The sequence below is a fragment of the Pelophylax lessonae genome, assembly GCF_965119305.1.
Source record: "Pelophylax lessonae genome assembly, chromosome: 1".
Taxonomy (NCBI): domain Eukaryota; kingdom Metazoa; phylum Chordata; class Amphibia; order Anura; family Ranidae; genus Pelophylax; species Pelophylax lessonae.
The window spans coordinates 515,029,977-515,047,602 of NC_138768.1; the positions used below are offsets into that span (position 1 = coordinate 515,029,977).

The window sequence follows — 17,626 nt, forward strand, 5'->3', positions numbered from 1 at the left end:
CCGACCAGCTTTTTTTTTAGCCACACCATTCGCCTAATAGCAATCCCCACTGCAGACACCCTGGCCACCAACAGGGCCGAATACAGGAATGTATCACATGAACACCAGGGCTTTAGCCAACTGGTCCAGTAGTTCCAACACCACAGGGGGGAGCCGTTCAGCTTCCAAATTACTTTTAAGTAACTTCACCTATTCTGCAGCGGTCTGCACTACCAAAACATCACAAATGTAGTCTTTAATATGGGACCTGCTACCACGTGTAAATGGCAGGACAAGGATTCCACCGGTCTATCCACAGGGTCCGCGAAAGTTGGAGACTCTTCCACCAGTACAAGAGTCTTTGTTCAAGCCAGACACTGGGGGATCCACTTTTGGTGGTACAGTCCACCTAGCGGACACTGCCTCCGCAAAGGGGTAACGGCGTGCAAAACGCTTAGGCACCACCAACATGTGCTTAATGCGCCGCCATTGTTCATCCACAATAGTATTAAAACAATTCTGGGCAAGGGAACACCTTGCCCGATTTACGGGATTTGATGGAGCCAAAAGACACCTTCGTACCCAACGCTATGGGTTCATCAGCCAATTTTAAAGTTTCCCACACTGAAACTATCAGAGCTTCCACCAAGCGTGTTGCCGCATGGTGGCTGATGAGGACAGGTCCTCTTTACCGTCAGAATGAAACACCGACCCCTCAGGGTGGTTTGCGTCTGCGGAGGCCATGTCTATCTCACAGTCTGAAGACACTGCCAATGGAGTTGAGGGCGGAGGCTGTTTGCGGCTGGCGGCACTAGCAATGACAAAGTCTACCTTAGACACCAGACTTTGCAAAAATAACTGCAATCTCTGGCTAAGACTGAACGAGAAGGTCCCGCAAACGCTCCCAGGGGGTCAGCAGGTGAATTATCATCCTGGTGACTTTTTAAAACGTCCCGTGTACACGTAGCCTAAGCCTATATATATTTTAAAAAACATGCCACATGCCTGCCCAGCCTATGGACCTCAGGAAAATGCCCGCTCATGCATTCTCAGTGGGGGGATTATAGAAAATGGCTGCCCATATAAACTAATGGGAATATAAAAATCATTATCAGCAAAATGGCGGCCCCCACGACGCGCCATGTGGTCTCCAGGGCCCCCAAAAGGGGACCCAGAACAATAGGCATCGGAAGGTCCCTGGCCAGGGGCCCACACAGGAAAAGTCACCCCCCTCAAATAAGCACCACACCGGCCGCATTATTGAATGATTAGGCACAAGATGTATGTGTGAAACGCGTCTACAAGACTTCATGTTGGTGTCTTTGGTGTCATCACTTGCAACATTTTGGAATTAAAAAAGGTATTTGAAACTTATTGGAATCCCTGGATGTGCGGCTATTTCTTTTACTACAATCTAGATTATCCAGTGGGAAACCTCTGGGGGCTGTTGCTTGTAGTTCCTTTGGATCTTGGTCCTCAGGAACAAACTAGTGAAAATAAAAAAAAATCACAAACTAACAAACTTTCCCATAATAACCAAGACCGAAGTCGCAGCAGGGAGCTAGGTCCTATTCCTTAAACTAGGCATAAAGAAACTGCTTGATGATAGCAGGGTGTGTGGGGTTATGCCTGCAGGGACAGCCCTCATTGGCGTGGTTAAGCTTTTTTCCTGCCTAGTGCCCATTCCTGATAGGAGGAGCATAATCCTATAGTCTGACTAGATGGAGCTGTGTCCGTCAATGAACGATAGAGAAATTACATTTTCTTTAACGTACATCACAGGACACAGAGCAGCTTATAATCCTAACTATGTGGGATGTCTCGTAGTAATAAAACCTGAGGAGTGGGAGACACAACAATAACCAACGCCATCAATACCAAAGGACCTACTCTGCAGTTTGTAATACGCTAAGGCCAAAGGCACTATCTCTGTGACTCTGACATCCCCCTGGTAAAACCCTGTAAGTGAAAACTAAAGACTGTAGCAGCCTTGCAAACCTAAACCACAGACGCCTGATGGCAGTTAGCCCAAGAAGCCCCCACACTCTTGGTAGAGTGCACTCCCCACAAAAAGGGTGGGACCTTGTCCTTTTAAACCATAGGCTTGAATGATTAACTGGTGGATCCAGTGAGAAATAGTGGACCTGGATGCCGCCCACTCTTCCTGGGCTCTTCTAGCAACACAACACAGGAATCCTGACCTGTGCCAACACCTCGCTAATCCTGACCGCCCAAACTACATCCAGAGTATACAGCGATTCTTCCCTGCCGACTGTGGACTAGGAAAAAGAGGCAAGGTATTGTCCTGATTCAAGGAAACCATTCTAGGCAAGAACAATGGATGAGGATGTATCATCACCTTATGATGCATGATCAACAACGGCTCCTTACATGAAAAGGCCGCCAGCTCTCACACTCTTCTTGACAAAGTGATAATACCAAAGACGACAACTTCTGATTCAAAGGACTAATGGAGTTTGTGGATTTGGTTCAAAAGAGGACTTCTGCAAGGACAGCCAAGACCAAGTTAAAGTCTCAAAGACAAAAGGGTGGCCTGACAGGTGGGATCATCTGTGTTACCACCTGCATGAAGTACAAATCAAGGAGTGAGAAACAACAGTCTCTGGAAAAAGATGGGACACAAAATCTGACCCTTATTGGTACTTAAAAGGCCAATTTAATTTCCCCACCTGATTAGAGAAGGAAAAATTTCCAACTAACATATTTACATAGGTGCCACTGCCTGGCTTCACACCATGCATAAAAGATTTCCAAGCCCTGTAATGGAAGCAACCTGATGCCGGCTTCCAGTTTGGAAATAACAGGACCCAAGTCTGGCTGGACTAGAAGTGTCCAAAGAATGTCCACTGCCAAAATTCACTAAGTAGGTGTACCTAGCCCTCCTGGGCGCAAAAGATGAAGCCGTAGTTAAACCAGGGGGGAAGGCATAAGTTAGGAGAACTAGTTCCTAAAGTGTTACCAGTGTATCTACCCCTATTGTCAGTGGGACTCTTTCCCAGATACAACTTGTCCAACTTGTAGAACCTTGAGTCCAGTAGATCTACCTCCAGAGTTCCCCAACGCTAGCAGATTGCAGAGAACATCTCAGGATGTAGAGACCAGTGTCTGGGTATAAGGCCCTGTTCCCATCTGAGCGCTTTTCAGCTTGTAAAACTCATATCCGAAATCTCAGAACACCCAACAAGCAAAATACCATTCATTTCAAAGGCCCGTTTACATGAGCGTTTTGTCGCCTGAACAAAATGCCTGGAGCTCAAAAAGTACATGAGCTTCTTTTTTGGCAGACTACAAGCATTTTTGTTGGATGTCAAATAAAGTAAGATGTCAATGCCTGCCTCCAAACACCTGCAAAAACAGCTGAAAAAAACACCTGAAAATGATACGCTGAATACCTTTCCTCTGTATAGGATTAGTGATGGACCGTCCCCGCCCGTTCATTGTAATGGCAGCCGAGCAGCTTCTCAGCTGCATCGGTTGTCATTACAAGACAGCCGACCGTCGACTATGGACACCAGTACCGGGGTGATGCCTCTAGCTGCAGGCATCACTCCGGTACAGCACTTTCCTGAAATATCAGCAATATCGGTAACCTCAGGGGCCGATTCCGATATATCAGGGAAAGTGCCTATCGGCCGATAATCGGTCAATCCCTATAAAAGGATACAGCTCTTTTTTTTTTTTTTTTTACAGCTCATTTCTTATCTTCAATAGAGGGTCTCCGCGTCCCCAGAGGGACCCTTCTGGGGACTATAGACGTGGAGGCGCTCTATTCATCTATTCCTCATTGGAAGGGCTTACAGGTTGATAAAAAAACCTTTCTACAGAGCCTGGCCCACTCTGAAGATAAATTTAAGTTCATGATTGAGATCTTTGAGTATATTCTTTTTCATAATGTTTTTTCTTTTGATGGTTCCCATTTCCTCCAGGTTCCGGGCATGGAGATGGGGACTTGCTGTGCCCCATCCTACGCCAATCTACCTGGGGAAGTGGGAACGCCTTTTTCTTCATTCAGAGGATTTCCTTCTGTTTACTAAAGACATCTTTTTGCTACGACACAGACGATGTATGGGATTCCTTTTATGGGATGGACTTCCAGATCTCCTACGTCAATGTTTATAGTCTATGAACACGAAAGATTATAATCTCTCATTTACTATGTCTTATAGCTCAGAGAGTTACTTTTTTGGATGTCCAAATAGATGTTACCCCCGAGGACATGTTGGTAAGTGATCTCTACCGCAAGCCCTCGGCTGGTAACACTATTTTAAGAGCTGATAGTTTCCACCCAAAACCACTTATTCGATCCATTACCTATTCTCAATTTTTGAGATTGCGTCGCAATTGCAGTGATGATAAAATTTAAGGTAGCAGCTGCACAACTTGGAGATCGCCTCATACATAGGGGCTACTCCAAAACTTGTTTACAGAAGTCCTACAATAAGGCCTTCAAGCTATCAAGACCAACCTTATTGAAAGAAAAACCCTGTACGAACACTACACATGATAGACAACCCATTAGGTTTATCACTACATATAATTCTCAACATATTATAAGAAAACAGATCACAAAGTATTGGCATCTGCTTCAAGCTGACAAGAAAATTGCTAAATTAATTTCCCCAAAGTCACTAATTACTTTTAAAAGGGCCCCATCCATAAAGGCCAAATTTGTTTCCAGTACTTTTAATAACCCTATCCCTCCAGTCGCAACTAATGGAGGAACACATCCATGTAAGAAATGTCAGTGGTGTCAATATTTAGTTGACTCAAGATATCACAATCTGCCTAATGGGAGTCCACGTCATGTTATACAGATTACTTGGTTTATGAACTGTTTGAAATATCTTCATTTTAATATTTTGCGTAGTCAATGTGCCATTATGATGAACTCATGATGTGATTGAAGCATATAGATTTTTTTAATCCAGCTAAGATATATTTTTTATATACATCTCTGCATCTACAACACCTATCTAAATTTCTTTGGTATAGCAACGTCCCTTTCCTCGATTGTTAGTCCCGTTTGAGATTCATTCTTTCCAGATAAAAAGGATACCTTTTGCTTCTTCCATTTCACTTTAAACCTGGAACCGACTGCTCCCCGAGTAAAGATCATTGAGATATCTTGAGATTGACATCCCCTGCATCCTCAGCAAGTCCAGCACTGGACAAAGGAGGGGCTTCTATTACTCTGCGGATGTATGCACTCTACAGTGCGAGTCTGTCTGGCCAGCCCGGATGGGTGCTGTGCCAGTCACATGACGAACTTCCAGCAATTCAAATTAGATTAGAAAAGATCAAAAAACTGTTTTAAGAGCTTCCAGTAAATCTTTATTGAAAATAAAATGTGTTTTTTTTGTGTGCATTATTTTGGTGTAGGCAGAGTCAGAGATAACCGACTGATTAGCTTTCACTTTGTTCAGATGGCATCAGCTTCCAGGGCTCCTTTTTACTTTACAGCTATTATCAAAACATTTTATAAATGTAATACTGATTTATATTAAAAGTAAGATTTTATGCAAGTTTCTTAGTGAATGTAAGGAATCAGAATACTATATCCTACCCCCACAGTGCTTAGCAATAAGCGGACATGAAGGAGGAGGGAGTGTCATATGCCTACATGTGTAACTATATAGTCATGTAGCCTGCACAGATAGGAAAAAGGAGTATGTAATGAGGAGTTTTTCTTAGTCTGGGTTCAATAAAACTTTTAAAGCTAGAAGCTGACTAAGCTGACTGGTTGCCATTCAGAGCTGCTCCAGATTTTAGCTACTCCGGTACTTGATAAATTCCTCTCAACATGTTTACAGATATATGGGAGTCAGAGATTTCTGGGCTCTACTTTCCAACCTTCTCTAAGAGGCATGGCTGTTCCAGGGTGTTCCTCTGAGCTGGAATATTCACACAACTGACCAATTAAGAATAGCCTGTAGATTCAGAAGGAGAGTTTATTTGGAAATTAGGGGCCTTGAGGCTACAATTTGTCCTCGGTCTACAGGCCAACCAGGATATGAGGGAACTTAACCATTATCTTTGTGCCAGTTCCTAGGAGAAACTGCGTCACATTGGCTGGGTACAGGAGAACAGCTCTCAATTTTGTACGCAGGATCCACTGGAAATTGACACAGCGAAAATATTCTGAGTTGGATCTACTGTACCCAGCTCCCCAATTTAGGATAGCCCCTTCAAGGTAGTCCTCCCTTCAGACAAAGAAGCCTCAAAAGAGCAAAAATGCAAGACCCATCTTTCAGCAAAGAGAAAACAGGAGTCATAATGGGTGGAGGATTACATGGAAACGTTTGCCTTTAGCTGCAGAAGGAAAAGAGAAAGAGGAAGCCGCAAGTTTTGAACGATTGTCAAAAGACTTATTGCCTATCCTTTTGATGCCAACCAGTGCACTATGTTGAGGGGGCAGCAGTAAGATGGATGCATAGAAGATGAGATCGCTTTCCTATGAACAAGGGGTATGGGTCTTTATCAGCACAACTGCTGTAAAACAGCTTCCACAAAAAGAAAAAATTTTTTTGCTATGGATGTTATGCGAACTACATGCATCCATAGCATCATGGGATGTGGCTTTTAAATAAAGTTAACCGCAGATGTCTAAATGTGCACAGACGTTCTTAAATATTAGTAGCCAAAAAGCCAGTCCCCTACTGGAAATGAGCGAGTCATTCCAAGTACTACAGGCTTTAAGTTCCTTAGCAGGGATCCACTACCAGGGCTGCCGCTAAGGGAGGATACAGGCAAATAGGAAAATGGGCTGGGGTGCCTGTCAGGTAGACTGTGTGGGAACCCATTATTTCTAAAGGAGGTGCTGGTCAATTCATTTAGATTCAATCATCACTGTTCCTCATGTCACTAACCTGTTCATTGTCACCCCCCCCCCCCCCCCCTCCAGAGCTGCCATAAAAAGACCCAATCCTCATTTGAAGAATTAAGGACAGGAAGGTCATCCTCAATAATTAAACCAATAAAAAAAAAATTTAAGTAATGCCTGGTGAATGGCTCAAGGGCACCACATCCCAAATAGACAAGGTAAACCCCACAAGGGGGAAAAAGCTAGGGATTTTAGAGGTGCCAATTAACTCAACGTCAAAACATATTTAAAAATATACAAATTTTATTCAAAGTTTTTTTAAAATAGACAAACATTATATAGATACAACAATCTAAATGTATATATTGCATGTATCAGCTGATGTTCTATCTATACAATTTTCTTCTACTGCTCATATTAGTATTTAACATCTTACATCCTGTATATGCTTTTTATTTTAGAAGTAGCATAAAACATATCCCCTGAAGAAAAAGTTTGGTGAAACATGTCGGGATTGCTAAAAAAATGTTTTAACCATGTTGTTTTTCTACTTTATGTCTAATTGTAAAAACATTTTTGAATAAAATTTGTACATTTTAAATATATGTTTTGACGTTGAGTTAATTGGCACCTTTAAAATCCCTAGCTTTTCCCCCCTTGTGGGGTTTACCTTCTTATCTAAACCAATAACAAAAATATAATGAGTACCTGTAATTCAACTTACCTTTTGGTGTCATAGTCAATGAGTACATAATTTTCCATGGCCAATTTAAGGTCTGGGATTTCCTCACAGACCCATCTGAAAAAAGAAAAAACAACATGTAAATATCTACATTCTACATACACAAATCATTTTAGCACATACTGTACACATAGCAAGCTACCAATATAAATCGAACCGCCACAACATTATGGACCACCCACCATAGCCCATCGAGGCATGAACTCTACTAGTAAGTTGTGAGGTGGGTTCTCCATAAACCGTTTTTTTCAGCACATCCCACAGATACTCCATTGGATTGAGATCTGAGGAATTCATCCGACAAGGCCACTTTCTTCCATTACTTACGTGCCCACTGTAGGTACTTTTTTGCCGTGCATATGGGTCAGCTACTATGCAGCCCCATATGCAACACACTGACACACTGTGTTCTGATACCTATCAGAACCAGCATTAACAATTTGAGCTACAGTTGCTCCCCAAGGGTATCCAAGAGCTGCCCGTGACCCTTTCGCTAGTTCACCGCTAGTTTTCCTTCCTTGGACCACTTTTGGTAGGTTCTGACAGCTGCAGACCAGTAACATCCCACAAGAGCAGCAGTTTTAGAGATGCTCTGACCCAGTCATCTAGCTTTTACATTATGGCCCTTGTCAAAATGGCTCAAATCATTACACTTGCCCATTTTTTCTGCTTTCACCATGTTAAATTCAGGGACAACAACATGTTCACTTGCTGCCTAATGTATCCATCGCACCTACTTTCAGATGCCATTGTAATGAGATGATCAATGTTATTCAGTTTACTCAGTCAGTGGTCGCAATGTTATGGCTGATTGGTATACGTTTTAGGCGCCATTGCTTTTAATGTACATGTTTTTACAGAAGATAATTAAAGCAGAGACCTCCAGACAAAGATTTTAAGAGTCCATTCACACTGCCGCAACTTGTGAGGCGACTTGTGTGCCCTCAAGTCGCCCCAAGTCGCTTGACATAAATCCCATGTAAATCAATGAGAGCCGTCTTAATTGGCACTACTGAAGTCGCTCCGACTTCAGAAAAGGGTCCTGTACTACTTTGAGGCGACTTGTATCCGACTTGTCCCAATAGATTTCAATGGGAGTCGCCTCCAAGTCGGATCCTTATCTTATTTGAAGCGACTTGTGATCCGACTTTGCAGGAAGAAGGAAAATTAGCCAGGCATTCCCCACATTGGAGCCATGCCTACAGTTCCTATATACCATTATCTCTGCCTGGTCTGTGTGAGTGGAACTGGTGGACACTGATTCGTGGCACTGATATGTGGCACTGGTGGACACTGATTCGTGGCACTGGTGGACACTTAGTGTGAGGAAAGGGATATGCAGTGTAGTTAGGGTACTATATACCACTATAGTTAGTTATACCATTATCTCTGCCTGGTCTGTGTGAGTGGAACTGGTGGACACTGATTCGTGGCACTGATATGTGGCACTGGTGGACACTGCTACGTGGCACTTGTGGACACTGGTACGTGGCACTGGTGGACAATGATACGTGGCACTGATGGACACTCATACGTGGCACTGATACGTGGCACTGATACGTGGCACTGGTGGACACTGATTCGTGGCACTGATACGTGGCACTGGTGGACACTGATTCGTGGCACTGCTACGTGGCACTGGTGGACACTGATTCGTGGCACTGGTGGACACTGATTCGTGGCACTGCTACGTGGCACTGGTGGACACTGATTCGTGGCACTGGTGGACACTTAGTGTGAGGAAAGAGATATGCAGTATAGTTGGGGTACTATATACCACTATAGTTAGATTCAATAATCTAGTTTCTGTAGGGAAAGTGTCCGTTATCTCTGCCTGGTCTGTGTGAGTGAAACTGGTGGACACTGATACGTGGCACTGGTGGACACTGATACGTGGCACTGGTGGACACTGAAGTCCTGCTGAAAGTCGCGCTAACAAGTCGCCCCTTATGAGGCGACTTCGAGGTCATGGTAGTGTGAACCGGCTCTTAAAGTCAGTTACTTTTTGTTTACAAATATAACCTTTAAAAAGTATGAATCTTAGTGCCGGTTCACACTACCGCGGCACGACTTCGGGGGCGACCTGTGAAGTCGCGTGCGCCGCGACTTCGGCGCGACTTGCACGGACTTCATATAATGAATGTCAATGCAAGTCGCTCCGATGCCACCCCGAAGTAGTACAGGAACTACTTTCTAAGTCGGAGCGACTTGAGTCGCTGCTATTAGAACTGTTCCCGTAGCACTGACAAGTCGCGGTAGTGTGAATGGGCACTTAATCTAAAAAACCCTTTTAAGCGGTGTTCCAGCCATTTCTGTGCTTATTAAAAGTTAGCAGCTACAAAAAGTGTAGCTGCTGACTTTTAATAAATACACACTCACCTGTCCCACGATCTAGCGATGTGGCCACCTGAAGCCTCACTCCTCTTGGCGGCGCTGGCATCACAGCTTGCGCTGCGCCTCTTAAATGTCCGGGCAATCTTCTGGGACAGGTCAGAGGTCCCAGAAGATTGCCCGGCCATTCAGGAGGTGCAGGGAGGGAGGGAGGGGAGAAATTCAGCTTGAACAAGCTGAAGTGGGAGCGGATACCTGTGAAAACTAGGTACCTGATCCCCCCCCCAAAAAAAAAAAAAAAAAAGACGACATGCCAAATGTCAGGAGTACTTAAAAGCGGAAGTTCCACTTTTGGATGAACTTCGCTTTAAGGTCACCAAACCTAATTTCACGAATGAAGCAAAATAGCATAAATAATAGAGCGTGATCTTAAAAACAGAATGACAGGCCCTGTGTTCATCAAAGGATAACAAAAAAAGGATTCTACAGTGAGTACAAGAATACAATTTTTATTTTTTTACCCGTGTCAAGTAAAGGTCTTAAAAACCTTCAGGATGTCCAAAAGCAGTCCAACTAAGGGGACAGCAGCATAGCAACAACCTCCAACATGCCCAATCTAACAAACAAGGGGCTGTTAGCAGTTCAAAGAGCCCTTTGAAGAACCTTACACTTTGGGCCCATTCGCACCAGATGCGGTGGAACTGCGTTGGGCAGATTTTCCAGCGCAGTCTCACTGCATGACCTAACAAAATGCCTCTTTCTCTGCCTGGTTCCGTACGGTGTGAACTTTGTGGGTGTTCATTTTAGGGGGGTGGAAACAGTGCGATGTGCAAAGTTCATGGCATGAGCACTGCGCTCCTGAGGCTGGGACACGCCACACACCAGTTGCTGTGTCGTAACGTAGCAGCTCCTGTGAACATACCCCCCAAAGTTAGCATTAGAAAAGGCTTGAAATGCGCACCTACCAAAACTTGTAAAACATGTTCACTAAAGACTGGGAGGCAGGCTTGGAAGCCTGGGAATCAGAGTCCTTAACACAGAAAGCATGACTCGGCCCCGCTCCCTTACCACTTGGTTTGATTGACAGCAGCAGGAGCCAAAGGAATGCATTAAGATAAAAAAAAAGGTTTAGGTTTTATAACCACTTTAACATTCACTCAACTAGGGATGCACCAATACTACTGAATTTTTTTTCTCAAGTACTCGCCGATACCAATTTATGATGCCTAATTTTAGGGTCATGTTAGTTTTTTTTAGGCTAATCAAAAATTACTTAGGACTTGAGCCCTGGTTCACACCAGTGCAGATGTGAAATCCTACTTCAGAGAGATTTCAAATTTCAAACCCCCAGATCAGTGCGATTTAAACCACCAATTTCATTGCGGCTTGTCACTTCACAGAAGTCTATGCAAGACAAAAATAAAATTGTAAAAAAAAAAACAGCGCAGGAACCTGTCAAAGTCGCTGCGACTTGTTGCAGCAATTTGAACGCTTCCATTGCTGGTAATAGGGTGTGACTTGTCCAGCGATTTTGAACTGTTGAATCGCATGACAAATCAAACCAGTGTGAACCAGGGTTACAGATAACAGTTTTAGTGCTTGTATTTGTGCAAATGCTTAGTATAGGCACCTGTATTGGCGCAATGCTTTACTCACTGTGTAATAATTCAAGGGAACATCATTTAACAGTTATGCCCCTTTCACACTAGTGTACTTTTGCCACGCTTTTCCAGAGAGACAAAAGTGCATGAAAACTATTCCCCATTAAATCCTATGTAACTGTTCACACTGCGCTTTGAAAAGTCCTGCATCTTTGGAGCAGTTTTTCAAAAGCATACCAAAAAAAAAAAAAAAATTTTTGACTTTGAATAAGTTTTGACTTACCATAAAATCCATTTCTCTGATGTTCATTGACGGACACAGTGCCTCATCTTCATTACCATTATAATACTGGCTCCTACAGGAGTAGAACACTAGGCAGACATTAAAAAAAAAAAAAAAAAAAAAAACAACCTTAACCAGGCCTTTGGGGCAGTCCCTGGAGCAAAAATACCATTTTCTTGCTCATTTGTTGACGGACAGCTCCTCATCTTTATGACCATTGGGACGTCCCAAAGCAGGGTCAAACATGTGGGGTGGGAACAGCAGAAAAAAGGCTAAACATAGCCAACCAGGTAACTTGGTGCTCATCAACAAGTGAAGCTCACCTGAAAAAAAAATACAACACCCTCAAAGAGGACAACTCCGCAAAAATCAGCCTGCAAAACCTTGCAGCCGAAAGAAGCATCCACAGATGCAAACACATTCACTTTATTAAACTTTGGGAACGTGTGTACAGATGACCAGGTGGCAGTCTTGCAAACCTGCATCACTGGCACCTGATGACAGAAGGCCCAGGAGGCACTAAGCGCCCGAGTAGAGTGCGCCTCAACAGGGAAAGGAGGAACCCGGCTCTTAATGGAATAAGCCTGAACCACGGTCTGTCTAATCCATCTGCAAATGGTTGCAGCAGAAGCAGCCAAACCCTTGCACGGTCCATCCATGAGGACAAATAGCGAGTCTGACTTTCTAAAAGACTCCATAGCTGCCAAGTACACCATTACTGCCCAAACTACATCCAGGGAATGCAAAGCAACTTCCTTGGGATGCTTAGGCTTGGGACACAGGGAAGGCAACACGTTGTCTTCATTCAGCTGAAAATCCGAGACAACCTTCCGAAGGACCGATGGACATAGACGAAGAACCCCCTTATCCCTGTGAACCACCAGGTAGTGTGAACGACAAGACAGCCAGTTCAGACACCCTGCGCGCAGAAGTAATAGCCATCAAAAAGGCCACCTTCTGGGACAATGTAAGAGGGGTAATCTCCCGAATATTTTCAAAGGGAGGCTTCTGGAGAACTGACACCAAATTGAGGTCCCACGGCGGCAATGGAGACCGCAATGGAGAAGCCAAGTGCCGAATGCCCTGTATAAAAAGGTAAGCACCAAGGAGTGTGGAGCCAATGGGCGTTGAAAGAAAACCGCCAAGGCTGAGATCTAGCACTTATGGTACTTAAGGCCAGGCGTTGCTCAACCCCTCATTGGAGGAAAGCCAAGATACGAGTCACTGAAAAAGATGGTAAATCTTCCTAGAAGTAGATTTTCTAATCTTAACAGTGTAGGAATCACCTAGTCAGACAACCCTATATACTTCAGCACCTGGCTTTCAACAGCCAAGCCGTCAAAGCCAGCGACTGTAAAGAAGGATGGAAGATTGGCCCTTGGGACAGAAGATCTCCCCTAAGAGGAGGTCCGCAAGGCGCATCGGCGACCAGCCATACCAGATTGGCGTACCAAGACCGGCGAGGCCAGCCTGGCGCCACTAGGATGACCGCAGTTCCTTCTGCCTCGATCCTGCACAGGAGTCTCGGCAGAAGTTTGAGAGAAAGAAAAGTGTAAAATCAGACAATACTGACTCCAAGGAGCCACTAAAAAGTCTGTAGTATCGGCTAAAGGATCCAGAAACAGTGCCACAAACCTATGCACTTTTTTTGAGCCGAGAGGCCAACAGATCCATCTCGGGAGTGCCCCACCAAAGACACAACTGATTGAACACCCCTGGATTAAGTGACCATTACCCTTGGTCCAACGTCTGTCAACTGAGGTAGTCCACCTGACAATTTTCCACTCCTGGAAATGTGCACAGCAGAGAGGGCTAGAACGATTCGATATGCCCACCCCAGAATGCCGGCTACTTCCTGAGCCGCCAAGACACTTTTTTTGCCCCCTTGGTGATTGACATAGGCAATGGCATTGTCTGATTGAATCCGTACCGGACACCCCTGGAAACGACTTGTCCAACGATCCACACAAATTCAGATCGCTCGGAGTTCCAGGACATTGATCAGTAGCCTGGAATCCATGCCCCCCTGAGCACACTGAGTGGACGCCTCCTCACCCGGACAAGCTGACATCAGTAGCGACGACCGTCCAGTACAGGGGAAGAAATGATTTTCCCTAACGAAGTGCTGGAGAATGAAGCCACCAAACCAGGGGCCCCCCTCGTACTCCGGCTCAACAGGATCAGATTGTCTAGAGACTGAGGATCCTTGTTCTATTTCACCAGAATCTCCTTGCAGAGGTCTCGAGTGGAACTGTGAAAACGGAACCGCCACGAAGTTAGATCCCATCATGCCTAGCACCCGCATGCAAGCCCGAAGAGATGACTGTCTGCTGGACAACATAAGCTGAATTGCCTCCTGCCACTTCTGAAGTTTTTCCAGAGGAAGAAACTCTGGCTGAGGCCGAGTCCAGAGTCAGACCCAGATAATCCAGGCTTGTGGATGGAACCAGAGCACACTTCTGAAAATTCAGAGTAGTAAGGTGTCCAACAGAGCAGTTGAAGACTCTGCTCGCAAAAGTAGGACGTCCAGGTACCCCAGTACCGCAATCCCCAGCTGACAGTAATGCTAGAACCGAGGCAAATACTTTTGAGAAGACCCGAGGAGCGGAAGCAAGACCAAAGAGTAATGCCACAAACGTATAATGCTCCTCGCCAACGGCAAAGCAGAGGAAGCGCTAGTGGGGGACACATATTGGGATGTGAAGGTAGGCATCCTTGATGTCAATGGAGGCGAGTAAATCGCCCTGATGTAGGAGACGCCACTACGGTGCAAATGGATTCCATTCTGAACTTCTGAACCCGCACAAAGCAGTTTAGCGCCTTAAGGTCCAGAATTGGGGGCACCCTACCTTCCTTCCTGGGAACTGTAAACAGGTTTGAGTAAAAACCTTGAAAACGTTCCAATGTCAGAACTGGAACAATCGCCCCTTGAAGTAACAAGTCTTGCACTGCCCCATAGAGATCCCCTAAGCGATCTGGGAAGCGATCTGGGAATAAGTGCAGGTCGGAGGGGAAGAACCTTTCCGGAGGATATGCCCGAAATGCGATCGTGTAGCCGGATTGAATGACTTTGTGGGCCCACTTGTCCTGGATCAGGAAGGTCAACGAATCCGGAAACCAGCGAAGATGCCCCCCCCCCCCCCCAGATATGGTCGAGGGCGCCCCCTTCATGCGGAAGTCTTGTCTGCAGGTCTGGCAGAACCCACTTGTGGTTTTCCTGACCAAGACTTCTTAGAACCACCAGCGGAAGCCATGAAGGGCTTAGATCCCTTGTCTTGAGACCCTGAGGGACGAAAAGGCTGCTTGTGACGGGGCTTTTTAGTCTTCGAAGCCAGAAGAGTACTCTTTCCCCCTGTGAGGCCTTTGATGATGTCATCCAGGGAGGCTCCAAACAGGCGATCCCCCACAAATGGAAGATCGGATAAGGCCTTCTTAGAGGCCTTGTCCATAGGCCATAACAACACATGGGGGTACAGCGCTAAAGTGAATAAGTGTCAAGATATAGTAATGAGCTAATAAAGTGCCTGCTAGATAAACAGCATCCAAAAGATATTTGATATAAAGTGGCAGGTGCTAATTAAAGTGCTTGACAGTATTAAAACAATAATAATATATCAAATAATCAATCCATACAAAACTACAATCAATATATTCATAATAGTGCACAATCTAACAGTGCAAGTACAAAGAGTGCAAACCAGGAGTGAGAATAAATTAATATAAATATGACAAGTCCATACAAAAAAAATTTGCAAAATGAGGTGCTTGTATGGACTTGTCATATTTATATTAATTTATTCTCACTCCTGGTTTGCACTCTTTGTACTTGCACTGTTAGATTTATTATTGATATTATTGTTTTAATACTGTCAAGCACTTTAACCACTTAAGCCCCGATTTTACCCCCTTCCTGACCAGGGCCTATTTCGCGTTTCGGCACTGCGTGACTTTAACGGACAATTGCACGGTCGTGCGACGCTGTACCTAAACGAATTTGATGTCCTTTTTTCCCCACAAACAGAGCTTTCTTTTGGTGGTACTTGATCACCTGTGCGATTTTTTGATCATGCGCTATAAACAAAAAAAAAAAAAAAAAAAAGAGCGTAAATTTTGCAAAAAAATTGATTTTTGTAAGAACTTACCGTAAAATCCTTTTCTCTTAAGCTCATTGACAGACGTAGTCTTCTTGATTCTCAAGAGCTGGGTTATGTTGTCTCCGCAGGAGTAGGACTAGGCAGAATGACAAAACGTTCTGGCTCCACCTTAGGGGCAGTCCCTGAGGGTATATCCTCCCTCTCTCTGCTACAGGGAATCAGTTCTGTTTAAAGCAGTACAGAGAATTTAACCCAACCCAACTCAATGATAGAGGGGCGGGTACTACGTCTGTCAATGAGCTTAAGAGAAAAGGATTTTACGGTAAGTTCTTACAAAAATCCATTTTTCTCTATCGCTCATTGACAGACGTAGTCTTCTTGATTCTCAAGAGCTGGGACATCCAGAAGCAGTGCCACAAATGAGGGGTGGGATTGACAAAATCAAATCCAATCTAGAAGGCCCAACCGGTGCCAAACTAGAAGTTTTAAAGGCTCATTATAAACAAAGAATGAGACTAAAGAAAAATTTTCCAACGGAAAAAACCCTCGAGGTAGACCACTGGTCTCCTCAAATTGCGGCCTGCAAAACCTTGCGGCCAAACGAGGCATCAGATGATGCCATTACATCAACTATATAATGTTTAGAAAAGGTATGCACCGACGACCAGGTAGCCGCCTTGCACACCTGGACCACTGACGCCTGATGGCGAAAGGCCCATGACGCACTAAGTGCCCGAGTGGAGTGCGCCTTAACAGGGAACGGGGGCTCCCGACCCTTAATAGAATAAGCCTGTACTACCGTCTGTCTGATCCATCTGGAAATGGTCGCGGCAGATGCAGGCAACCCCTTTTTGGGTCCATCTGGGATCACAAAAAGTGAATCCGTCTTGCGAAACGAGTCTGTCGTTTTCAAGTATACCCTGATCGCCCGGACCACATCCAAGGAGTGTAACGCAAACTCCCGAGGATGACTGGGCTTAGGACACAGGGAAGGTAATACAATTTCTTCATTCAGATGAAATTCTGAAACCACTTTTGGTAGGAAGGATGGATTCGGACGAAGAACCACCTTATCTCTATGAACCACCAGATATGGTGAACGACAAGATAATGCGGCCAGTTCTGACACCCTGCGTGCAGAAGTAATAGCCACCAAGAAGGCCACCTTCTGGGACAACGTGGGTAGAGGAATCTCCCTAATATCTTCAAAGGGAGGTTTCTGAAGAACCGACAACACTAAATTAAGATCCCAGGGGGGTAACGGCGCGTGCACTGGCGGAGCCAGATGTCGCACCCCCTGGATGAAATTCCGCACCAAGGAATGAGTAGCCAAAGGCTTCTGAAAGAAAATGGCTAATGCTGAGACCTGACCCTTGATAGTACTCAAGGCCAGTTTCTGCTCAACCCCTTGTTGCAGAAAAGCCAATATTCGACTAATCGAATAAGACCGAGGACGGAACCCCAAAGGTTCACACCATGCAATGTAGGACTTCCATGTGCGATGATAAATCTTTCTGGAAGTCGCTTTCCTTGCTTCAACTAGAGTAGGAATAACTGAAGCTGACAAACCTTTGTCCTTCAGCACCTGGGTCTCAATAGCCAGGCCGTTAAAGCCAGCGATCGTAAAGCAGGATGGAAGATCGGCCCCTGAGACAGTAGATCCTCCCTGAGAGGAAGTCTCCACGGGACGTCCGCCACCAGTCTGACCATGTCGGCGTACCAAGCTCGACGAGGCCAGTCCAGAGCTACCAGGAT

The 17,626-nt window shown here is 45.0% G+C and overlaps 1 protein-coding gene across 2 annotated transcripts in view; it reads right to left on the bottom strand.

Moving 5' to 3' along the window:
- Positions 1-17,626, bottom strand: part of DOT1L (DOT1 like histone lysine methyltransferase) — a 352,682-nt gene that overhangs the window by 293,175 nt on the left and 41,881 nt on the right. For both annotated transcript variants that reach the window (XM_082247290.1, XM_082247289.1), the window contains exon 3: positions 7,545-7,619. In XM_082247290.1, coding sequence (XP_082103416.1) covers positions 7,545-7,619 — 75 coding nt within the window. The remainder of the gene's footprint in view (positions 1-7,544; positions 7,620-17,626) is intronic.